Source organism: Corvus moneduloides, chromosome 3, assembly GCF_009650955.1.
Source record: "Corvus moneduloides isolate bCorMon1 chromosome 3, bCorMon1.pri, whole genome shotgun sequence".
NCBI lineage: Eukaryota > Metazoa > Chordata > Aves > Passeriformes > Corvidae > Corvus > Corvus moneduloides.
In genome coordinates, this window is record NC_045478.1 from 63,100,102 (window position 1) to 63,126,396 (window position 26,295).

The 26,295-nt window shown below is 39.0% G+C and overlaps 1 protein-coding gene across 1 annotated transcript in view; it reads right to left on the bottom strand.

Moving 5' to 3' along the window:
• Positions 1-26,059, bottom strand: part of NOX3 (NADPH oxidase 3) — a 39,687-nt gene extending 13,628 nt beyond the window's left edge. The window contains exons 1-10 of the mRNA XM_032101919.1: positions 25,942-26,059; positions 25,181-25,276; positions 24,868-24,978; positions 22,983-23,067; positions 14,244-14,389; positions 11,005-11,186; positions 8,112-8,241; positions 4,923-5,015; positions 3,635-3,888; positions 30-192 (exon numbers count right to left, since the gene is read on the bottom strand). Coding sequence (XP_031957810.1) covers positions 30-192; positions 3,635-3,888; positions 4,923-5,015; positions 8,112-8,241; positions 11,005-11,186; positions 14,244-14,389; positions 22,983-23,067; positions 24,868-24,978; positions 25,181-25,276; positions 25,942-25,986 — 1,305 coding nt within the window. The 5' untranslated portion in view covers positions 25,987-26,059. The remainder of the gene's footprint in view (positions 1-29; positions 193-3,634; positions 3,889-4,922; positions 5,016-8,111; positions 8,242-11,004; positions 11,187-14,243; positions 14,390-22,982; positions 23,068-24,867; positions 24,979-25,180; positions 25,277-25,941) is intronic.
• Between the last annotated feature and the right edge of the window lie 236 nt (positions 26,060-26,295).

Sequence of the window (26,295 nt, forward strand, 5' to 3'; positions counted from 1 at the left end):
TTAATGAAGCAATAAACTTTCCCACCTACCTTCTGCAGTGCCAGTACTGTGTTAGGGTTGCAGCATTTGTACCAAATGGATTTTAAAACAGAGGCAAATGGCGTGACTCCAATTCCTGCTGCAATGCACACACTGACTTGGTAACGGAAGATGTCTGTGGTTGCAGATCCATATGGTCCATCCACAGCCAGTCTACAGCAACAAGACATTTAGTCAAGAGTCAACAACGCACAAAGTGACAGAAAGGTTAACATTTGTTGGGCTGTGCATTTTCGAAACTGAATTGCTGTTAAAATAAAAGAGAGGAGATATGTCTAAGATGGCACATAAATTGTCTGTACAAATACATTTAATTTTCAGTGGTTGCCATTTAATAGCAAAGCAACTGTCTTTTCTGAAGTGAGAGAACAAGAGCACCCGTGTGGGTTTGGGGCCTGGCCATCTATTTAAGCATGCAATTGCAATTTTCTGGCTTTCTGAAATGTGATTAGTCATATAATTGCATGTCCAAATTTAGCTGTGGAATTTGCATACTTAATTATGAATTACTGAAAAGCATCCTGTTTTAGAGCTTTATTTGTTATATTGTACATATCAAAATGAAGAGGAACAGATTATATTAATCATTTTTAAAAGTTCCGTATTTGAGTTAAAGTAATAAAAGGGAAGGCAAGAAAAAGGTCATCATATGCAAGGGTACTACTATTTTCTCAGCTCTTTCTGAAAAAGCAGTATTTCAGGAATACATTTTTGGCATAATACTGTACTTAGTATCTGATGTAAAGACAAAACATGTAAGGACAAATGCTTGTGTATGTTACTACCTCCTGTAATCAATGTTGCTGATGCCAAGAAATTACTTTTGGTCAAAATTAGAGATGAAAAAGGTAACTGAATAATCAGATTCATTCCTTTAGCAACATGAAGTGTAAATGCACACAGTAGTTTGGAGTGCTCTTTCCAGCCTGTCTTTATACAACATACACGCTCTGGAAGATGGTTTCACTAACACCCAGTCCTTAGAAAGAAAAAAAGTTTTTTCTTCCTTTTAGATTTTCTGTTGTTTTTTGTTCTTTATTGCATGAACCATCCTTAAAATTTATTCTCAAATACTATAAACAAATAGGCACACATAATTAAAATTAAGTGTTTTAATAGGAAGAGAAAGGGGGATCCCCAAGCGATGCTACACACAAATATAGGGACGCAATATATCTCAAACCTTATTGTTAGTTTTTTAAAAGCCCCAGCAAACATTTTCCCTTTTATTTCAATATTCAGAATACTCTGCAAGTGCGGTAGCAAAAAAAACAGCTACTCTGGCATAACTTCTGGAAATCTGACCTTAGACATAAAGAATTTTTTTTTTTTTTAATGTATGCAATTATTTAGATTATTGCCCAGCCCAGTATTTTTTGAGCACTCAAAACTTCCTGTAAAATATGGTTAATTTATGGTATATATGTATAGTGCCTAAGAGCAGCTTTCAGATAAACTTTCTATGTAGTTCAATGTGAGGCTGGAAGCAATTCTCGTTGTCAGTAGATTGAGAAAAAATTGATCTGGAAGAAATTTCAAGGATTCTCTAGTCTGTTGCTGTGCTATAAGACAGGTTCAATTATTTCTGAATCATTCCTTGGAGAGATTTGTCTTGTCAGTCTGCTCCTAAATCCTCAGGTGACAGAGATCCCATCACTGGTTTGAATGCCTTCTTCAGCCATAGCTATACAGCTTAGCCAAATACAAAGCCTCAGACAAACAGCGAGGAGAAAGAGGAGGAGGAGAAACTGAGCTATGCAACTCATTTATTTGATCTAGACAGAGTGGAGGAAGGTAAAGACAGTAAACAAAGTGACAAAAAATATTACATTTGCATTTGCCAAAGAGAAGTAGAAAATAGGGCTATGGACTTTCTAGCTGTAGTTTGGATTGTCCATATTCATCGTATCCATGTCCACAATTTCATTAGAAAAGAAATTATACTTATGGGGAAGGCAGGAGAAATATTTAGTTTTGAAAAAGTATCATTAACAGATTCTATGATTATTTTTTGAGTTTAAACATTTGCTGATCACCATGATGATTGTGTAGTACTCCTGACTGTAAGAGAAGTTAGATTTTGGGGCAATGTATTAAAACAGCAATTAAGTCAGCCAAAATCCTTAAGTGACATAATATAGAACTTGATTATCTTCACAGAAATAGTGTATTCTATGGTTTTAGCTCCCAAACTGGTCAGAAATCACAACTGCCTTTGCTACCTATAGATATGCATGAACATTTTATTGTAATCTTCTTTTATTAATTAAAAAACACGTTTTGTTCTTAACCCTACCTTATTACTTGGTTGCTACATCTGCTCAGTTTCTGCTAAATGTTATTTTTTAATATAGTCACCAATTTGGTGTATATCTTTAGATGTTGAAACTGTGAAAAAGATCTGGTTTTTGCTTTATTGCTAGTTTAACTATTGAAATATTGGTTTTAGTACATAGCAAGAAAGCAACTGAATGATGTCATTAGGCACCCCAACAAGATTAAAAAGAAGAGTGTTTATATATGAAAGTATTGTTAATTTCAGCCCTGCATTATGGCAAGCAACATTTGATAACGTTTTTCTCTTTCTCATTTTTTACACTTGCTGTCAATCACTTTGAACAATTTTTGCTCCAGTTCTGCTGAAATGCCATACATCTCATTCCAGTTGCCTTTAACAAAGGCTCTGATTTCATTTCTAATTCTTATTAACTGATACAATGCAAGGACTGGACCAGACTTTCTTCTCTGCACCCACCCTCTAGCAAACCTCTGCAGCTCATGGGGTCTATAAACTTTCCAGGGGGAAATCAGTCCCTCTGGTCCCAGGCCCTACACACTCCACCAGAATTTAAATGATCCTGTGCTGGGCTCTTCGTTGCTGAAAATCTCCCCTATTCCTGCAAGCAATGCAGGGGCAGAGCTACATGGTTTGAATCCATTATGTATAGAGCCATGTCCTTAGCTGGAGTAAGTTGGGATGGCTCAGAGGATGCCTGCTAACTTGGAGCAAGAGACCATCAACTTTTTGCTTGTGTTAAGATGATGCAGATACAGGATTTGAACACAAATAATGTTTATAAAGTGGAGCAGAGTTCAGCAAATGGAGACAGCATCGAAGGAGACTGTCAGAAAGAAGTAAGTTTTAGGCAGAAGTTTCAGGGACCACAGATTATCTAAGTAACTGAAAGGGAAAAGCTGGAATTTTGGATGGTAAGTGATGGGCACCATCAGAGCATGAGTGTAAGCATAGAGGCACAAATCTAGCAGATATTTTCCAGCGTCATTTATTAAACAATCATAATTCAAAATAGAGATCTTTAGGTGTACATATAGGTATTAGAGATCTAGATGGTAGTCCATTGACATGGACTTTAAATCTTGGATTAGTCATCACATCCTCTTGGTAGCTGCTGGCCCCAGTTCATGGCTATTTGTTTGTGGTGTTTTTTAGCATAATGCTGTATTTATGAATCCTGAACTATAATCTAATTATGTATCATAAAAAAAACATGCAAAATTAATTAAAGTTAAAATATTAACATTTATTTTAAAATGTAGAAGTAACATTTTAAAATATATAGTCTCTTGTTCAAACCTTGGTAACATCCACAATTCCTTGAAAGCTTTTTCCTCTGCTCCAAAGGCCTTGAAAAGGGCTGCAGTCCAATCCCCAACAACTCGTATGTGGACACTGAAGTATTCCTCCTCGGGAGCTGAGGTGAGGGTGAAAGGGTGCCACTCCAGCTGTGAGACAGATGGACACTGTAGAAAGATATACTGACCAGCTCCCATTTTAAAGCCATGTTTCTTCATGTGAAGCTCAAGGACTCCAGAGGAATGTGTCACCACCTGAACAATGACAAAGGGACAAATTTTATTTTCATTCAGAAGGGTAAATGTTTGTTTTCATTAGGTCACAGATACCCTAACCTGCATGTTGCAGTGTTGTTGCCCAATAGCTTGAGAGTATGTGCAGTATGTATTGTGGGACAGCTTGACTTCTGAGTGCAAGAGGCAGAGGAAAGGCTGTAACAATTCAACAATTTGTCAATTTTCTTGGTGTAACCTGTGCAAAAGTATTTCTTAATTGATTGGAATAATTCATTAATTCCTAGTTTTACTCTCATGTAACACTGCTAAGTCTGTGGGGTTATGAAGAAAAAAGCACAGTGAGCTCAATCCTAACACACTTTTATAAAGAGGTAATCTCAGTTAAGCAGCAGTTTTGTATGTCACACATAGTATACTGGGATTCTCAGATCACAGCCACTCTGTGAAATCAGCAGCAAGAATTATTCAACATCCTGTTCCGCTCACACAAGATACACCTGTTTCTGATCGCTGGCTTGATACATGTGGACTCAGCTGCTTCAATAGCGACATCCTCAATCTATTGTGATGTGACTTAAATAGTCCCTTGACACACAGCTGGGAGAAGTTGTTACCGTGGTATTAGCGAAGCTTCAACTATATATGCTAACTTATAATGTAACTCCTTCATCTCCTGGAAGCCTCCAGATTTTAAAGTAAAAACCGTGTTCTGCTACTGAAGTCAAGGTAGTCTCTGGCATTAACTGCAGTGGAACATGGTTTTAGTTCATTAAAAAGAGAGACCACAAGCAGGTGTTTGTGTCATGGTGGTGTAAAGTCTGGTACTTCATTAATCAAGTTTGGTCCCATATGGAATATTCTTATGGATTTGCTATTGGAATAAATGCAAAACCTAAAATCAACACTTGGCTGAAAGCATGCTTATGATTGAAAAGTTGCTGAAGCTAGGGGTGAAAAATGAGGTCCTAACATAGAGAAGTTACCTATAAATGATAAAAAAGTTATTGACATAATGGGTTTTATAATGTAGATGTGCAAGCTATGTTCCATACCTTAGTAATGATGACTTCCTGTTGAAATCTCCAAAACCTAACAGTTCTTTCACAGATGTACAATACCATAGGACTTAAAACCCACTTCCAAGCCTGTAGAAAATTGCATAATTAAAAGCAGCATTTATTTGAATGTCTATAAAAATACTTTGCTTTTCTGGTTTAAATCAGCAGGTAAAATGATTTGATTTTCTGTGATTTTTGGTTCATCTTTTTCAAGAGAGTATTTGTGTTGCTGCTGTAGCAGTTCTGGCTTTCTTGTGGAATAGACATATGGGACTCCCTCACAAACACACTCCAATAGCAGTGCTAATATCTATCTGTACTCTGGCCAAGAGGAGTCCTTTACAATCTTTTCCTATTGAAAGGCAAATGATTAATGTATTTAGGTGTTGTTACATATAGATGTCATTGGACCTGAAGCTGTATAGATGTGTACAGTTATACAGTATTACCCATAGCCTTACAACCTTTTTTTCCTCCAAAGTCTAAAGTATTTTGGAGTGGTCATGAGAAAACATTAAGCCCCAAATATTCGATTAGAGAAATGGGATTCATTTCCACTTAATCCATTAGTCAACTCTTTATCAATAAATGCTTTTTTTTGATCTGGGATACTAAGTTGGTCATACTTTAAGTACTGCAGTTGATTGCTGTGCTTGTACTTGCTAATTGTATGTACTGATCCCTGTAACAATCAGAGATACTTGGATATTCAAGTATACGAGCTGATCATCTCACTGAGTTGCACTGATAGCTAAGATAATTAAATGTAATTGAATCTTCATGATTTAAAAAGAATCCTTCCTTTTTTTTTTTCCTGGAAGAGATACTGTTTTATTTCCACTTTTGTTAATGACGCAGCTCATTCTAGCAAACTGAATATGCCACGATCATGTGGCTTTTAAAATCGTCAAAGAGTAACTTTACTTGCTGAAACATTGACTTTGCTCCACAAGCTGGGTAACAGGGGTTATAAAGTGTCTTTTATGAGAAGCAAGCCATAAAATTATGTGGCTTCCTTAGAAAGTGCTAAGAGGGTGGAGTGGCAATTTCCCAAGGTTAAGTCTTGAAAATTAAATTTAAAAAAAAAAAGAAGCATGATTTAATAATGGGAAGAAACCAGCATAAGCCAGAAGATTCTCAGCTAAAGCAGAAACTCAACACATCCGTTGTCCCTAAATACTACAGGTGTCTCTGCACAGTGGGTAATCTCATGTCTTGAATACATTTGCATATATCAAGCCACAGTAATGATGAGATCTGTTTTTCCTCCCTTCCATTTGTGCTACCTGTAAACAAAAGCATGTGACAGGAATGATAAGGTTGCAGGCTACCCTGTGCGAGAGCTCAGCTGGAATTTTAAATGTGCCATCACTCCAGTGCAACGGAGCATTCAATCCAAAATATCTCTTGGCTGGGTTGGGACAACGGGGCATCCACCAGGAGAGATGGGCTCCTAAGCAACTCCTGGCTGGCTAATCAGGGCATCAGTATTCTTGCCCAAGTAGAGTTTCCTCCTGTAATGAGAATGAACTGAGGTGGGGCGGTGGTGGCTCAGGCGAGGCTGTGAGGATAAAAGTCCGGGTGCCCCGGGTGCAAGAGGAGTGCTCCATCGTCCTCAGCGGGAGCCAGACCGGGCTGCTTCCTACCTGCTGAAATATGGAGCAGGGGAGCAGGTGTGACGTGACTGAGAGAGGGCCTCTGTCGTGGTAGCCTGCCCCAGGAGCCGTGGCCAGCGTGGCGTGCCCTCTGGTGTCACTTCACTCTGTCCCAGCAGCGGTGTCCCTTCCCTGCTCAGTCCCACCCGCGCCAGCCCCTGCCGCTGCTGCACAAACCTCGCCGTGGCCTTTTAGCCTCTGAGTGAGTCTATGCTATTTATCTGCGCTGTCTAGCAGGTATCACACCATAGCACGTTACACATCCAGCAAGGCACTGTTCATATCGATGATCTATATGCCATGTGGTATTATCACAATCCATTTAAAGTAATGTGACTGTGCAAGTATGGCCCTGGGTAGGCAGGAAAGTGTGACAAAATAGGTTTAACACAGAGAAGTGGAAGTTCTTTCCAGTTAGTTTTATGATAATGAATGTCAAGACATGCTGTTGGAAGCAAGCTTGTGTCTGTATTCATGGTGTGTAGCCATGTATTGATTTTTATGGTGACATTGTAGCTGAAATTTTTAGAGAGGCATTCATTTTCTCATTAATATGCTGGTTGGATAGTGGCTAACAATAGTTTAGTTTAAGAAAAATCTATGTCAGCCATTAAAAGAGCTACCAGACACTGAATGCTAATTTTTCTCCTTTACTTTAGGATTTCCTTTGGTATGTTTTTTTCTTTTTGGAAGAAACAACAGACACTTGCATATGAGCAACCTAAATCTTGAGCTGAAAATGTTAAATGATTTTGTTTGTATGCAAGACATCTGACATACTGTACAAGTCTGCTACTTAATTACCCCCTGTGGATTTGCAATCTTGTTCTAGCAAAATCACCCTTCCATGGGACGTTTTTCCTGCCTTGTGCCTTTCCCTTTCATAATTCATTGTTTCAAATTCTCTCCTTTTTACATAACTTAAGACATCAAGGCTGGACAGCATGAAGCGTGTGCCCCAAAGCAAGGACATGATTTTCTCTCCACCTTATTCTCCCTTGGTATTTAAACTACCATACTAAAGTACTATTAGTTAAAATAATAATATTAATTTGCATCCCTAGCTTTACAGTTCTACTGTATTTTCTGTATCTCTACCCTCATAAGGTTTTCACTTGGATGCTGTCTTTGTGCAATGAGCACATCAAGGATATTGGTGATACTGAATTATTCAAAATAAATGCATACAATAGATCGGATAGAGCACAATTTTGATACTCATAGCCTTCAAAGGAAGCGTTAGTCTTCACTAACTAAAGGATCTTCCAGAAATAAAAATTGCTGTTAATGACATCAAAATTGTACACAATACTCTTCACCTGCATGTGTCTATCCTGATTACAGAGGAGGTTGAGATCACTATTTTAATGCACAGGGAGAGGTCATGGAAGAGGAATGGGAAACTACTCTCTAAATATGAGACTAAGTGCCAGTCACTAGCATACGCTCCAGCCCCTTGCTCCCTAAGACATTTGGACTCCCAAGAAAGGACAGTAAGTTAAAAACACAAGACAAACATCACTCTTACCACAGGTTTGTTGCCAGAAAACTGTGGCAGAGGGCACTGAGTGGCATTCTCCCATTCCCAGTAGTGATCTTTGCAGTAAGTAACATTGTGAAGCAGCAGACTCTGAGGCGTCTGACCTCGGACAAGCTGACTTAAAACAAAAATGTTCATCAGTGATATGCTTCTTTCCAAGGTTTCTGTGTCTCTCTACCTTTTGCACTAATAATCAAATGCCACTTCTGAGATAAATGAAAGTTTGAGAACTGGCCACTTCAAACCTGTTCTGATCTCCTGTTCAAATTACCCTTCCTTTAGTTTTGCAGTGATTTTTTGACCAAAGGCAAGAAGTGTGCTATAATATTGATATCCATCAGTGCAGCTGAAGTGCAGAGAGCCCTTGCATAGAAAATGTACATTTTACTTTATGTGGCAAAATTTGATTTCCAAGTTCTTTGGAGTAGGCTCTTTCACCTCCTCTGTATTTGAGCATCTGGTAGTGTTTAGTAAAGTGATAAAATTTAATAGTGACAGACCTTCTCTTTCCTTTACTGCTTTCTAAATGCATTTTTTAAAACTACAAATAAAGTTGGAAGAGTGTAATTAGATGTACACTCTCTAAACATACTAAATTCTAGCTTCCTTACTTCTGAGAATGTTAATGATGTGATTTTTTCAAAATATATCAATCCTAACTGTTCAGTTTAAATGGGTTTCACCTGGTGTTGATTGTGGGCAGAGAAGGAAGATTTTTATGGGGACAGCCTGTTTGTTTCATATTGTTTCTCTGAATTTTCGCTTGCATACTTAGTTTGGCTCTGCCACCTGTTCAGACAGAAAGAAAAGGAGTTAGGTTGAGTGAGGTCTGTTCAGCCACCTGGGAAGGAGAAAGAAGTGGGAGGTGGATGAAACTTTGGGGTTTGACTCTTTTTCATTACCAGGGTAGTGGTAGGGATGTTCTGGGGCAGAAGGAAGCTCTGTTGCAGTGCACTCCCAGCCTGGAGCGAGCAGAGTGCTCATTGAATGGTATTGATAGGGCTCTTCAGCCAGTGTCCCATTTTTGGGGAAGTCTCTGCCTGAGTAGTGCTGGTCAGCTGGCTAGACAGAGGGAGCTTACAAAGCTGGAGGTTTTAAAGGGTTCATTATAGTAGTTTGAATTTAGATTCTAAAAGTTTTGCCAGAGAGGGAGGGGAGAGGGCCAGGATATGGTTTACAGCATTTGCTTGCAGCTCTGCCTCTGTAAAATGGGACTAATTGTAAAATGGGCCAACTTCAGGAACACTGAAAGCCAAACTGGATGTGGCAACTCTCAAACCACAAGGAAAGAGGTGAGAAAAGTAACACGCCACAAAACATTGTACTGGCCTGTTCCCTGCCTCATGATGATGCCATCCATGTACCTCCAGAGAGCAGGCACATGCACATGCTTCTGTGGGCTAGGAAGTTCCACTCTGTCAAAGAGTCGTGGTCTGTACATACTTCAGTGGTGGGCAATAGCATCTGAGTATTTTATTAAATAGACATAAAAAGCATATTATGATAATAAGGACAGGCTGATAGGGTTTTTAGCAACCTGGTGTAGTGGGAGGTGTCCCTTCCCATGGCAGGGGGGTTGGAACTAGATGATCATTATGTCCCTTCCAACACAAACCATTCTGTGATTTTGTGAACACCAAATGTCTGTCCTTGGATGTGCAAAGCTTAACTACAGCTCGCAGCCATGTGCACACAAGCTAGGCAGCAGGAAAAGATCTATGGAGCAAAGCAATCTTTGTTGAGGGCCCCTCACTGGACATGGTTGAGGGCTACCTAGGGTTCAGGACTAAGTCTGGCTTGGTCCTGTGAATGGATCACTGGTTAGCTCTTGGCACACAGCAATGTGTTCCTGTGAGTGTATTTCCACCCCAAACACTGGGTTTTGCAGCCCAGGTATTGTACCATGATATGAGCCAAACCTAGGCGGTGAGGAAGACCATGAGATTTACCTCAAAACTGCACTCACTGAATTAGAATGTGAATGTAGACTCACATGAATGCTATCACACAGAAATGAGAAAAGGAAATGGAGGATAGCACACAAGTGAGAAGCAGATTTTGCCAGTGGAGCTGGAAACAGAAGATAGAAATGTTTTCAGCTTTAAGCACCTTCCTGCTCTCACTTTGCATTGACAGAGGATTGATCAGTCCCTGAGCTTCTCAGGAAAGGTCCTATGAATCTGCTGTCCCTCACTGTAAGAAATAGAATCCTCTTCTAAGAGGACAGAACTTTCTTTTGTGCTGAGGAACAGGGAGACAATTAGCAACCAGGTAGTCATCCGTGTCCATAAAAGCCATCTGACTGGGCTAGTCACAAGCCTGAGTTGTTTGTTACTGTAGTCATTTAAACCTGGTTTGTAGTATAGTACCTAGCGCTACTACACAGTATGTCTGTATGGTGAGGAAATTTGGGGTTCTGGTCCTTGCAGAGAAAGGTCAAAATCACTTTACCTTTATGGATGCAGAGGAGAATGGCCACGGACACCTACCATAGGGTAAGCGACGTGCTGAAAGCTTCTCGATCTTCTACAAGGTCTCTTGCAAAATGCCTTACAAGAGCTATGAGCATAAGGTCTATCCCTTACCAGTTTGAATCTACAAAGATTTGATTCCTGATCTATAATGTCCCCAGTTCCCAAGCATGAAAGTTCATTCACTGGTAAGGTGGAGGTTATAAAATGGTAGAAGAGTGGCTGAATAAACTAAAGGACACTTTCAGTCCTCAGAAAAGTGATGTGTTTTAACTTCAGAGTGTTCTCATTTTGTAATCTCACCAAAGATCCCAGCAGTTTATTAGTAGAAAGGCACAGGATTGTAGATTTAGATGGTGTTTCATCTCAACTGTGTACATATACCCCATGTAGTTCATGCAGACACTTACCCCATACCATGGATTATTAAACCAGTGAAGAAAACCACAAAGAGGTGATGGGTGTACCAGAACACCTCATAGCATGACCTTCTGATGAGCTCAGTGGATGAAGTCATGATCAGAATTAAAGCCACAGTTATCACAACTCCAGTTATTCCAGCTATGGTAGTTAGTACTTCTCCTGCTGTGTTCTAGAATAAGAATACATTATTAGTATTAGTACTAGTAGTTATTGTTGTTATAATTGTTACTTTTATTACTATTTCTGGTTTTTTTTTATTATTGTTTCTGTTGCTGCTATTACATGTGAAGCCAAAATCTTCAGCATAGGAACAAAACCAGAACAGGACATAGAAGCAAGGCAAGCCTTCATTTTAACATAGAACAGCATGGAAAGACATCCCTCTGCTCCATTTCTACTCAGGCTTATTCCAAACAGATATGTAAATATTTGCTGCCACTTAGTTGTTTCAGGAATTGAAAGGAGGAAATTAGACAGTCTCATTCATACTTTTATCAATTTTGCTTACATAAAAGTGTGTCACAAATAAAGAAAAATCATTAGAGAAATAAGATTAAACCTAGAAGTGTAATAAAGAAAACAGTACTAGAAACCAGCTTATTTATGTGAGGGTGATAAAGTCAGGTGCTAAGACACCTGCAGCCATAAAGGTGTGGAACTCTTTTGTGCTTGCTTTACTTCAAAGTTTGTGGGGCTGTAGCAGCCCTGAAATGGTGTACAAAGGTGGCATACTCTCATTTACCTAAAAAACGTATCTTGTTTGCCTGTTCCTTACATTTATCTGCAGATGCACTGCATAATACTTGGGTTTATTTTTTAAAAGACATATTTATATTTACATTTTTGTTCTTGTCAGTGATTAAACATTAATATGCGGGCTAGAAAATGTTCTTGTTCATGACTCACAGATGTCAGCACAGGTCTGGTATATCTGTCTAAACCCACCGAAATAAACTGAAGTGAGAGTGAAGACATATTTTGAACACAACAGTCAGATGCTGATTGCAGTTATAAGGTGCAAATCATGAAGAACAGTAAAAATCTCACATGCAAGATGAGAATCAAGCTAAATATGCCATCAGAGTGTAAATGAAGTCCCCATTTGGCCTACAAAGCATGTGTATCTGTTTTCCCAGTGCTGATGCACAGGAATGAAGGAGCTCAGCACATCCTCTGGATCCTGATTTGGTTCTACAGCTTAATACACTAGGAGGAAAAAAACAACCCTCTATTGTACTTGTAAAGTGCACTCATTTGATTTGGAAATCCTAGGGGTGATAAAATTCCACAATGCCATTTTTACAGTCACTTTTTACAGTAAAATAATTCCTTCAAATGTTCACACTTGACAGCACACAGTACATTTTCAAATTGGTACCTGTGAAGAGTGTGTTCAGATCCTATTACATATTAACAGGATTGATCTAGGTGATATTTTGAACATTTCCACTACAGTGGCTAGTTTGAATGCTGAGATGAAAAAAGGCAAAATGTCAAAGACACTTAGTACACTGCTTCAATGGCAGTAGGATGAAACTGCAAAGAAAGCCTGAATTGTTGATCTCAGAACTTTCTTCTCTGAAGTTAGAAGCAATCTTTTGTTTGCTTCCCTTCATAATTTATTAATTCTGAGTTTAGCTACTGAGACACAAGTGAGTGATAAAAGAAATATAAATATTAGAGGTTAGAGTACAATCTAGGCTGTAAATTGAAAGGTAATTGTGGAGTGTATTGCTGTGAGAAATCTGAGAAAGAATCTCAAAATATTCCAGCCTTCCTCCTCAAGGGTATTTAGGATCTTAATGCTAATTAGAGGCCTACCTCACAATTATATCACTATGGGAATGCTTAGTGGAGAAAAAAATGCTTACTGAAAGATGGTAAGTTCCTCTCCAGAGCTGTGAGCTTTGTTCTGCTCCTGGGGAGCACCTCACGGGCATGCAGTGAAAGTGGTCACTGGGTGTACTGAAAGACTTGGCAGCTGAGCCTTTGGCTTGCTGTCCTGTTCTGATAAACCTGACTGCTATGTGGACACTAACATGAAGATTTTTGCACTCACACCACTGACTACATCAATTTGTTTGATTTTCTTCAAAAGTGAACTTGGTTACTTGTTTGTTTTGAAAGATGCAAACCTCATGCTATCTAAACTGGAAAGGAACTAAGAAAAAGCAGGACAAGCCTTGCAGCTTAAAAGCACTATTGAATCCTATCAGTGGTTGTCCAGCCATCTTTTCACTTAATTTCTTGTTTCAGTGGAGCACATCACTGTTTGAAAGAGCACCACTCCATGGTGTTCAAGGAGTCCTTATTTCATGCTGACTATGTGGGAATTTTCGAAAGAGTAGAACAGTATGCATGGGAGTCTCATCAAGGCCATTTCAACCCTGGAATATGTAACTATGCAACAGGATACACAAGGAAACATAACATAAATGTGATGTGTGCTATAATGGGATAAGGAAAAAAAAGCTGATTAACTTTTGCATGGCTTACATGCATTCTCTGCATGCTCAGCTTTTCTTTATGTTATGAATATTATAAGGAAGACCTTACAGTTCTGTTGTGGGTTATCCAAGACAGTGACAGGAGTCACTTTTTTCCCCAAAACAAGCAGGACTATTTATTTGCAGGGTTGAGGATTCTGTAGGTCTGCTAGGCTCTGAAAAGCACACAGCAGCTGTAGCTTCCCCCTGTCCTGCTTCCCATATGCAGCAACCCTGTGGGTGGTTTCGAAGGTGCTCTTCCCTGGGCAGCCACACTTGACACGTAATGAGGCAGGATCAGCCCTCAGATTGGGAAGGTGCTGCACCACCATGGGGAGACACAAATAGCAAATGTGAAAGAAGTATTGTGAAGCACTATTGCTGTTTGGTTATTTTCCTTTCTGAAAAGAAGTTGTGTTTGTTCCTTGTATTTATAGTTTAGTTTTGGGAGTTTTTAAAATTCTTTGCAGGTTTATTTAATTGCCTACTATTCACAACACTCCTTATCCTCCCCCCACCAGCTGTCTCCTGACAAACTAATTAAAATACTATAGACATTTCTTTGAGCTTAGTAACCTGAAAATTGCAGCTCTGAGTAAGTGTTTTCAGCTGAAATTGAGGTTGACCTTTGGCAGCACCTTCTCGCTCTGGTTAAAAGGCTTTGAAATACAGTTTTTCCGACAATGGAATCCACAGAGGAAAACTTTTTAGATGAGGAAACCTAAAAAGTGACAGCTTACTGTTTCATAGGTCCTGATTGGGTTCAAGTAGCTTTCATTTGGGCTCTTGCCAAGACCAGAAAGTTTATTCCGTAACTCCCCAGCTTCTTTCGACTGGCTGGAATGATACCGCTCGATGTTGATCAAGTGGGCAATAATATGGACGGCTGTGGGAGAGAAAGAGTGGTGCGAAATTACAGGCACACTTGTATGTGCCCACAGTGCCAGAAGGAACTTCATTATGCACACTGCGAACTATTTGAAAAGCTCAGACTAAATTGAGAGTTTTGCATGGATTAAGCTGACAATAAAAAGAGAATTTTATCAACTGCGTGTCTAATATGAAGTGACTGCTTCACAGTGGAGAGGATAGGAACGGCTCCAGGGTCACCTCCCAGGTTTACAGTCAAGTGCCCTGCAGTCTCCAGTGTCATCAAAGGAGCACCTCTCGAGAGTTGACATAAAAGTGTATGTCTCTGATTTTAAATTGTTTAAAATTATGTAAACTGATAAAAATTCCTATTTTTAATTAATATCCTAGAATGTGCAATGGCTTACCCTTCCTACACAGGACGCTGAGTTGACTGGTTTAGGCATGGACCAGTTTGCAACTTGCACTAGAGTTGCTTTCAAAATCTGTCCCCTATTAACAAGTAGCTATAGCATTACTTTATGCAGGTGGAGTCTGGGGAAGCCACTGGAACTATAATTTAAAGGGAGAAGAGCAAATCACAGTGTTGGATCTGGTTTGTCCTGAGTATCATATGTCACCTCTACTTCTGGCCTGCTTCCAAAAGGTATACAAAATGGTCAGTTTAGAAAAATGCCTTAGACTGAAGTAAGAATTCCCCTGTAATTATTTTCTTGGGTGGAAAGAGTATAATTTCAAGAGTTGAAAAGGAAGGACTTTGTTTTATTACTGGCTAACAAAGATAAAGTTGTAATCAAGCTAGGTGCAGAGTTTCATTTTTCAATATGAGAGATTCTCAAATCCATTACATGAAATTTGTAATTAATGCAAGATATTAAATGCCAAAGGATGAAAAAATGACAGTGAAAGATAATTATATGTTTACAGCAGAGCTATTTCTAGTTTTTATAATTAGCTTCCTGTTATCATCTCTCCTTCAGTGGTTATCTGTTTCTGTCCCTGACCATGTAAAAAACCTTTCTAAAAGGCAGTATTTGTAGTCAACCAAATATGATCTTCCCTGAACAATATTTTCAAAAAGATCCTCTCCTCTCCTCTCCTCTCCTCTCCTCTCCTCTCCTCTCCTCTCCTCTCCTCTCCTCTCCTCTCCTCTCCTCTCCTCTCCTCTCCTCTCCTCTCCTCTCCTCTCCTCTCCTCTCCTCTCCTCTCCTCTCCTCTCCTCTCCTCTCCTCTCCTCTCCTCTCCTCTCCTCTCCTCTCCTCTCCTCTCCTCTCCTTTCTTCTTGCCTTTTTCTGCCTCTTTTTTAACCATAACTATGTGGATGAAAGTAATGTCTTTTTATACTAGTTACTGTGTACTCATAGATGTAAACAGAGGATTAATTGCATAAGGACCTTGGTATTGCTGGTCTTTTATGTGCCTATCCACTTAGTGGACTCCCTCACTCCACATGCTGGAGTCCAGCTCCTCTGCAGCACCTGGGGACAGCTGTGTCCGCAGGAATATGAGTTAAAGTAGAATGCTGGCCATGGAAATGGTTAAAGTAGCCAGTCCAAGAAGGTAAAACCTTCCTTCCAACAGTAGGTTATCCCAGGTGTCCAAGAGAGAGGCTGTTTTCACTGTGTACTTCTGAGGTAATCCTTTTACAGCAGTAGATGTGCTGTGATTGGTTGATTGTCAGGATGCACTTTATTCAAAATGTAGTGTTAACTAAGGGACTCCCCCCACCACTCCTTGACACCTGCTTCACCTCATTGCCTCATGCTTAGATATTCACTGGGAGATGAAAGACCTATTTTAAAATCCTTGTTACATTAAATTTAAAGTAAGGATTTAAACTAAATCACATGTCCTAGTCACTGGGTTGACTGGTTATTCTATTTTGAGCTGTCTCCTGATGAAACCCTTAATAAAAATAATCCAATATTTATTGATACAGGCATCCCACGTGAATATCCTGAGCACCCCAACTGCAAAATCAAGCTCCCATTTCTCCTGAATCTTTGGCCCAATGATAATAAATTTGTACAAGCTGGAATAGCTTCAGCAGGATGGAGACTGAATCCAAATGGGTATGAACTGCACAGAGATAAAATGAGCCTGGAAATTAGAAGACAGATTCAAACCATCAAAGGAATGAGACTCTAAAATAACCTTTCAATAAACGGGATAATAGGATCAAGCAATCTAAGCAGCTTTCAGCTGAAGGTTGGTCATTTTATGAAATGGTGTACATGACATGACTGTGAGCGTCAGAGGGCACTGGCCTCAGTGGCCCAGCATGTCCTGCACGTGTTGTTATGGATTAGGTGCTGCATGTGAAACAAGCTGGCCAGCATCAGGTGGGAGATGCTTCCTGGAGCCTGTGCATGAGAGCGTGCTTCCAGCACCCCGGCAGTGCTGGGACACTGGAAGGAAGGTTCACTGGACAAGCAGCGAGTGAGATGTGCGGATTTAGGCCATCAAAACCCAAGAGCTCAAGAAGCTCTGAGCTGCATGGTTTAGATGGCAGCTGTGTGGGGGCTGTGGCAATCTGTTCCCCAGTGTACAACTGATGTATAATCAGTATATAAACACTGTTTGTGTATTTAAGTGTAACAGCACATTTAAGTGCTGAGTGGGAAGGACGGAACTGTTCCTACAAGGGGCTCCTTTCAGAACAGATGTGTTGGCCCAGTAAGGATGTCATCTGATCCAGCTGGAAGGGAACCAAGTCACTGCTTGATGAGGGCCTGATTTCTTTGACATCTGAAAGAGCTCACTCATAGGACAGGAGTGTGGGGTAAAAGTCTTTGGTAAGTTGTGGAGTTACATCCTGCACATTGTCTAGTATGGGCTACGGGAAAGAGGAAAGAAAACTTTCAAAGGATGGAAAACCCTGATAATGAATCTCTAAGTGGACTTCTACTAAGCAGTTTTATTTTGGCATCTATTATTGATTACTGTAACTTGGGCCTCTTGTTCTCTATACCTACAGGATGCTCTTTATAACTCAGGTACGATGTAATAGTCCCCATAGCCTAGGTACCATGAGAGTTTCACACAGTTAGGATCCATAGTGCTATTTTACCAAAGCTTGCCTGCAGCCTGTCAGCTGCAGGTTTTGGATTATATTTGCTCATTTAGAACAGTGACATTGACTAATTGTGGAGGTTTAAATTGGTGTTCATAGCAAAAGATGCTTTCTCCCTTTCACCTTCAAAACAACAGATTTTTTTAAGTGATACTGCAGACTATAAAGTATTCCCATGAAATGATGACATTTCTGTTGTTTATAAGGCTACAAAATCTTGTACTTTCCCCGAAGTGCAGGATTCCACGTGATTTTTAAAAGTTCTAGTCATGTTGGCAGTGACAGGATATCTAATGCTATCTGCTAAATGGTGAGTGTTGAGAGTGAAATGAGGTGCCAGTTTTCTCCAGACAGACAGAGGTCCACATTTCCTAACAGAGTATTTTTAGTTTTGGACAGAAAAAAAATTGGTCAAATGGATATAGCTTCTCAAGAAGGTCTTGAGACTCTGGTTTGATGAAGAGTACTCATGTTGCAACTTTCCCCTGGAAGAAGAGATCCACTTCTGGCAACCTAGCCCAGTAAGATTTTTCTGCAGGCTATTAGAGGACACTGTCTTTTCCATCTGCATATTGTTCTGTTCCCCTGTGCTTCTGTCAATGGAAACATAATCATGCCTTCTTCTTTGGGATCTACCACATCTTCCCTTCTGGGTGACAACCTCTCCAGGTTTCATCTGACAGGTCGAGGATATTACAAGTGTAGAAGACTTCCAGAATGAACAGGAGAGTTGTTGTTGTTGGGGTTTTTTTCTGCAAGCTATTCTGTGGTAAATGTTAATGTACAGAGCATAATGATACATTGAAAAATATTAACATTCAAACTAATGATGTACTGAATATGTTGGTTTACCTGAGTCTCCCATGATCTTACATATTGCCTGGAGTGTTATTAGATTAATACTTCTGATGGGTTTTTTGTGCTGCTAGCAAAAAATGATGCAATCTAAAAATGAATTATAGCTGGATGGTAAGAGTAATGCAAAGATCTAATTCCATTTTCAGTGCGGTTCATTTAATGTATAATAGTTGTAGCAGAATAAAGTCTGGCACCAAGCACATTGCCATTAACTAAAATATTTTACATCCCTAAAGTGCATTTTCTGAAGGTCTTTGCATCTGCAGTGTATAGGATTTACTAAGCAATTCCAAAATTAATATGCAGATTTCTGAAATTTGAGCTTACCACAGTTGTTAGTTTTTTCCTCTGCACCACTTATCTAAGTTAACCATGAGTGCAAAGTTTAACGGACTACATCTCAGGATTTTCAGTTCATATTTTTTTTCCCTCAGTCTGCATGTCCAAATAAAACACATGGAAAAATAATCCAATCTTTTAAACAAAGTTCTTTTTTATAACAGTTCATGAAGACTGAAGGATTTTGACTGTTGTTTTTAATGACATGTGGAACCTCTGAAGCACTTAACATACATTAATTTGTATTTGACCCTGAGACATTCTATCTAGTCCACCTCTGAGATCAAATAAAAGGTTTTATTGGAAGGAGAGAGGGAAGAAAAGGGTTGCTATTAGAGCATGGTGTTTACTGTACATATCCTTAAATACAAAGAGATGTAATTAAATTATCTTGAAAGTATGGTCAATTTAGTTAGTCTTATTCAGCCAATTGTGCCTTCAGTGAAGCATGAACAACTCTCATTGAACTAAACAGAAATTTCATGTGTTTATCTGAGGACAAGGTTTCACTTTCTCTTTTTCTGCATGCCTGTACAGGATAATAATCAAATTGGAGCTTGCCGCTGGCAGTTAAACATTTTGATTAACCAGCCTATCATGATAAAGTCAACGGGTCAAATCTTGGCCTTTCTGCCCACAGCAAAGAGAACAACTTTGCAGGCAGATAACCCAGGCGTGGAGAGTTCTGCCCCCAACCAAGGCTGGGGTTCTTTTTGCCACCCATTCTTGTGCCATTCCTAGTTACTCAGAACCCCTAATTTGACTTCATGCTGCCTTTGTGAACTAAAAAGCTGCAGGTTGTGTAAAAATTAAAATAATGACCACACACATGCTTGCATTCTGTTTTGTTTTAAAGAACGGTTATAAACATCAAAGAAGAACACGACTTGGACCATTTTTTATCTTAGCTGGAAGCCTATAATCTTCAATTTAATATAGTTTCCTTCCTAGTACTTGCACTAAGTCTGGATTTAAACAATCTGACTGGAAAAAAAAAAAAAGTTTAATGGAAGTTTGATTTTCTGTAATTTCTGGGAGTACAACACTGAGATATCAGCTAAACGTCTTTTGAAGATAAGCATCTGCTTCTGTGAAAACTTAATCGCTTACACAAAAATGTTACTCAGGTAACATTTAACCAAAGCCATTCACATAGTCTACAAAAAAATGGTTGAAAATGGAAAGCTTTCCCAGTATTTTTAGCTATAGGTTTTTCAGTGCTCGTCAGAAGCCAAACACACCTGGCATTGCCACACTTCTTTCTGCATTTTGCATGTTTTTAAAGGAAATCACACTTCTGGAATTTTTAAGGTGCTGGAACCACCATTTCAAACAGCCTAACTCCAAAGAACCTAGCTGTCCTTCCCCTATTTTCCCTTAACTGCTTAAACTTTATTAATATCATAATTCAAAATTGTTGGAGCAAAGTATCTATAGAACCTCTCTGCAAACACCAAAACAATGCAAGTAGTTTGTTCTTTAAGATAAGCACGCCATATCAAAGTAAAAAAAAAAAATCTCCGCAATACTCCCCACTTTGGAAAATGTATGAATGTGCTTTTTTGAGAGGATAAAAACAATATAGTAAGAGGTAGGTGTTGTAGAAAACATTATTTACTATCTCTCGTAGTGTCTAACTTTCAGGCCACTGGGTCTCAACTGAAAAGTCTCTTTTCCATTAGAAAGCACAGAATTATTTGCACTGATCAAACTAAGAGTGCATAAAACTCTGATTTTATTCTAGCAGAGTTACAGGTCTATAAGGAAGATTTATTAGTGGGTGAATAACTCCCAGACAGCTCTTATCACAGACAGGCATGCAGAACGCAGGAAGCCAAACTAAGCAGAATTCCCTTTACTGAATTTTCAATGATGCCCTTGATTATAGATAGCATTGTTTACTCTCTCTTTTTCCTCCAACTTCCCTCTTCCACTAGTCTCTAATTATATCCCTTTATGACCTGACCAATTAAAGCCTGCTCTTGAATTTGTATTAGAGCTGATGAAAAATTAAAGGCGCAGATGTACTTTGTTCAAGGCCAGGCACACCTCAGCTGAGCTAGCTGCCTGTTAGAAGCCAGACAATACTAATGTTGCACTGACTATTTTTAGCACACTATTAAATAAATATGCTGGAATAACACCACCTGGGAAGCCAAGATGAATACACGTTACTTTAATAATAAAGGAGTTTACAATTTTATATTGTGAGGCTAAGCTTACTGATCTGATCTTCAAATTGGTTTAACTTCTTGCTGCCACATTTAGGCTATTGATCATACAAGGGAGAACATCCATTTAACTAAGAATTACTAAATTGCAATAGACTAATAGGAGTTGACTATGTTTTTGTGTAATAAAAGGGAATATAGGTAGCACTAGGATAAATAATGTGTCAGTTGAGAGGAAAATGGCATCTACTTACACACCATTTTAACACTGTTAGATTTTATTAAAAAGGATTCAGAGTACTTGTGGGTACCACTGAAATGTTGCTTTTCTGTCACAATATGTTCTGTAGATTTTATATTTTTATGAACTTAAAATTTAATTTCAGCCAATTGAGTTTCTGGCCATTCTTTATGCAAGTCTGACTCTACAGTGATGTAGTGTTTTTCGAAATATGAAAGATGTTTCTCACTTGACTGTTAAGGAAGCAGGAATTCATATGTTGTCATGCTTTGTTCATTGGACTTCCCCATATTGTGTTTTCTTTCTCAAAAATCTCATCACCTATTTTTCCATTTTATATTTTAGGGAAAAAAATCAACCAACCCAAATAACTACTCAAAAATGAACCCTTGATTTCACTCTAGAGAGTGATTTAAATGAGAATTTTATGATGATGCTTTCTGTCATTTCACATCGGCTTCTGTGTCTTTTTCCTTGAAATTAGTGAAGCCGTTAAAGTAATCACTTTTCTGATATACTTGCACTTCCCAACCTGTCCACTTTAATGCACTAGCAAACACTTTAATACTAATCTGAAAACCAAAAACATAAAAGGTTTGACTGTGCAGTTTTGCTTTCTTTTTGGAGCATGACCTATTATGCACAAAGCAAAGTTGGTTAATTTATATTCCTGGGTTGATTTCTGAATTAAAGAAGCAATGTTGCACTCTGTAGGAATCTGTTCTCTGGTGAAACTGAACTCTGATGAATGAGTGGACATGACAGATAAGTAATTCACCATAATACAATATAAGATGCACGTTTGCATCCTGTAGCCTTCCCCCCCTGAATTCTTTAGCATGACAGACAGAAGACAAACATTGGCTATTGGTTCCTGTTGGCAATCCTGACTTCATATTCTTGTCTCATTGCATGAGGACATTAACAGCCTATACACGCAAAAGCAACTCCCTCATGCAGGCTGAAAAAGATATTGGGACCAGAATCCACCCTGACAGCCTGGGGGTAGAACTGGTACCCTGCAATGTCTTGTGCTTGCAAATAGCCCTGATTAATTCCTCTATCTCCTTCACATTTTCTCAGAGAACTATCTATCCATCTCTGTGTGCTCGTGTCCTTCTTCACACTGGCTTTTGTTCATTCCTCTCCGTACATCTCTTTTCCTCAAGCTATCTCCTGTTTCCCTCACATCCTCTGAATTCCTACAAACTTCAGTCTTCTCCAGGTCCTTTTACTATTTAGAGAACAGGAAGGTGCCATGTCTTTTCCCCAGCCAGGTGAACAAACACCTCAGTAAGCCACTAGGACCAGCAGAACAGATAAATTTTGATCTCAAGATGCTGTTTTTCCCTCAAGGAGGCCATTAATTTCTTACTAATGACTTAATGATTTAAGTAGGTGACTACTAAATAGTCACCTACTTAAAATAAATATTTAGGAATCCATTGTTTTTGAGACACCTGCCTCTCTCAAATTCAGATTAAATATATTACCTGGTTGAAAAATTAGTGAAGATGTATTGTTGGGAAGATGTGTGGTATGGCTCATAAGCATCATTTCCTTACAGAATCAGATAGTAACGCTGTGTCATCTCCCAAAATATTTACCCTCAGGGATTCAACGAAAGTTATTTACACTAAATTTTAAGAGCACAAAATTGGTCAGATTAACTAAGTGGCAACTGGTGTTTACTATTCAGATGGAAAGTTTAGTGCGTTAACAGTCAAACTCTTCTCAAGCAAAAATGATTACAAATGGTTAATCAGGTGGGACTCCTACACATATTTAAAACTGCAGTCAACAAATGATTGCACTAAAATATCACATCTCAGAGCTGATGGGGATTACAGCACTAGGCAGAATCACTGTGAAATTCAAAACAGTTCAAAGGCAAAGAAGAAAAAAATAAAACAAAAAAAAAGCTTACTTGCATTTAACGCTATTCCATAGGCAACCATCTTGTGAAACGTGATGTTTTTGTCAAGCTGTCTCCTCAGTGCTCCTCCACAGTACTTGGTGAAAAAGCAGAACTTGTTTTATAACATTCCTATTGGTGTTTACAACTCACATTTTGGAGAGGAGAAGAGTTCAGTACATTTGAAAATGGAATGCTGAAGGAATTCATTGGAAGCTTTGGGTTAGTTTTGGGGCTCAGGTACTTTTCTGAGTGACACTCCAGGGTTTCTGAAGCTATTCAGCCTATATAGGGGCTCAAAAAAGGGTTTGATAAAGCTCTGCTACACTTAGCTGTGATTTGTAAGTGGTTTATCTGAGCTGACATGAACTTATTTGCTGGTATAAGGACACCAGGCTGGGCCACCACCGCCTTGCAAGCTTAGCTTTAGCTGCATGAGCACATCTGAAGTGCTGGCAAAGCCAGCTTGCAATGAAAACATTTTGTCTGCTTTCAGGAAATGCACACCCCAGGAGGGTGAAGCTGTCTAGACCTCAGGTGGCTGCATGCTGATGTGTTACTGAGCTGTGCTCCCATTATTGGAAGGGCTCGGCAGTGGTGCGCTCACGGCCAGCTGGGTGCCCCTGCGCAGAGCCAGCCGGGGGCCAGGGGCCGGCTGCACTGAGCCAAAACCAACATGCTCTGCTGGAACCCAGACAGCACTCATGGACAGAATTCAGTCTCTGAGCGGTGGTGTGGGTGTCTGGATTGCTCACATGACGTGGCATGGTGCCATGACAAAGATGCTGGCATGTATCCACGTTGTTTCCCAGCTAATAAGTCTTCCAAAAATCTGGAGCACCACAGGGTGCGATGTCAATACACGGCACCTCCTTGGAGAGTCACAGGATCCAGCCTGGTGCTGGCCATGCTGGAGCCAGTCAAGTTGCTCTGTACCATGCTCCTCAAGAGCAGAATATTGTCCAGAAGAGCAAAATATTATCTGTGAGAAGAGTTCCATTTCTCTGAGTTCTTACTCAGCATCTAAGTGGGCATGCATATATTCTGTGCTAATTCACAAACTGATTCAGATGGCCAAGACGTCTTTTCTTTTCTTTTTGTGAAAGTACAACTCCTGAACTCAAAAAATTATATGTGTTCATTCTTAGCCTAAGAACTGCTTAACATCTAAGCCTAAAAATCAAGGAAACAAAAAAAAGGCAGAACTGAAACAAGAACCAGCTTACTATAAAAAAACTGTATCTTTCTATTTCTAAATTCCTGTTGTTCTTGGAGTCATGAAGTGATCAGTGATTTTTTACCCAAACATGTGGTATTGGAATTGGTCTGACTATAATAATTCAATGCAAGTTGAAGTTTTAGCTAATAGAGCTAATGCCTTAAGTACTTCCTATTCATGATTCCAAGGTTCATGTAAACACCTCTGAGCAGATGACCACTGTTACAAAAATGCATTTACCTTGAATGAGGACCTGAATGGTGGCCATTCAGACAGAAATGTTTAAACATGTTCGTTATTATCTTTTGAACATTTTACTTCTTCAATTTTCACTTTGCAGCTACAGAGAATACACATGATGGATATGAATTTTCTCCATTTGGCCAAGTCGTATTATTATGTCCCTTTTTTCTGTAGCTTCTCACTTTTCTCTTCATGACACCATGCTATGCAGCAGCTGCCAAAATCAGTGTTGCATTTAGAGCACTGTGTTAAACAAGTCATTTGTTTCTCTTCAGTCATGAATACTGACAATTTAAATGGTAATAACTAGGCAATAGTGTACAGGCTTCTCTATCAAAAATTAAAATTCCTTGGAAAATGTTTGATATGGATAATACTGCTGAACTACGGAAATAAAAAAGAGGATAATATGGCTATTTGAGAAATGGTACTTACAATGCTTGCTCCTTTTAAGAATGAAATAAGGTTTCTACAGACTGGTAACAGGATTAGCATGCAGTTAAAATTAAGGCACGTTGCAGAAGCTCTTGCCCAAGCCAGGGTTGACTGTACATACAACAGCATAAAGAAATTAAATTACAAGCTTGGTATAGGAAGAGCAAAAGAGAGAAAATACTATATTAATATAATACTCTTATATGGGAAAATTACTGTTGAAGCATCAAAAGTTTTATGAAGGAGGTAAATAAAATCAGACTATGAATACATTCTTCTTGCGAAGCCCTTTAACAATCAATCTCATACTTACTCCTAGCATAATCCGTGTATAAATGTAAGCATTGTCATCTTCATACCAGTGGAAGGTATCAATAAACAAATACAAGTTCAGTCCCAGCCACACCAGCTACAAAGCAGAGAGGCTACAGATTAGTGCCATTTATAGTATTTTTTAATGCATATAAAACTAGTTATGGTTATAGTTTTAAGAGAATCTGAGAGATGTTTCAAACTCTCAGTGTGCAATGCAGTTCTTGATCACAGATGATAGAAATCAAAAATCCTACTGGAATGAGGCTATCTTTTAGCAAATGCAGGGTTACAGTCCTACCCCCAGATCCCCAGCAGAAGATAAAAATGATGTTTGCTGTGTCATGTTAAACTTCCTCTTAAGCATAGACCTGCTCTCTAAAAAGGCAGTAAATGCTACCATGAAAAAAATCACAGAAATTGAGGGAATTAGGAGCTAAGAAAATTCCTTTCTCTGCTCTCCATACACAATCCACCAAACTGTCTGAAAAAGAATTCAGAATATAATATCAATTAGAATTGAAAACCCCTGCTCCCTTTATCTGAGGACTAAAGTACGTGGACTTAAAAATAATTAAAAATAAAACACTAAGACTTTAAATTGTTTTCAAGACTAGTTATAAAAAGGCTGCTGAATATTTTATAGCAAGTTTTACATTAAGCTGGGGAGTATTACTGTAAGCAAACATTAAAATGTCTTTTAAACAAGCTTAAAATATTTATATATATCCAATTAGATTTTTTAATGCTAAAAATACTCACTAATAACAGCACTGAGAGTTTTTCATTCAAAATCCAGCATCCCATCCTGAGTGCCTCTTCCTATGCTAGCAGCAGCTGACTCTTGCCTTTCAGTGTAACCTGAGTTCTCTGTCCATTCCTTGAGCTTTTCTACTAACTCCTTTTGTCTTTAGTTTTTAATAAGCACCTAGTGGGAGCATGAGTTCTCTCTAGGAATTTTCTAATTAAAGACTGCCTGACAAGAACAGATCGCCCAAGTGACATGTCTCATGATCTCTGTAAATAAAATGCTGGTCCTTGTCCAGTCCTTTCTCTCTCAGAGTCATTTCTCAGCAAATGAGAGATGCTGTCATTAAATTGGCCTTTTGTATTTGG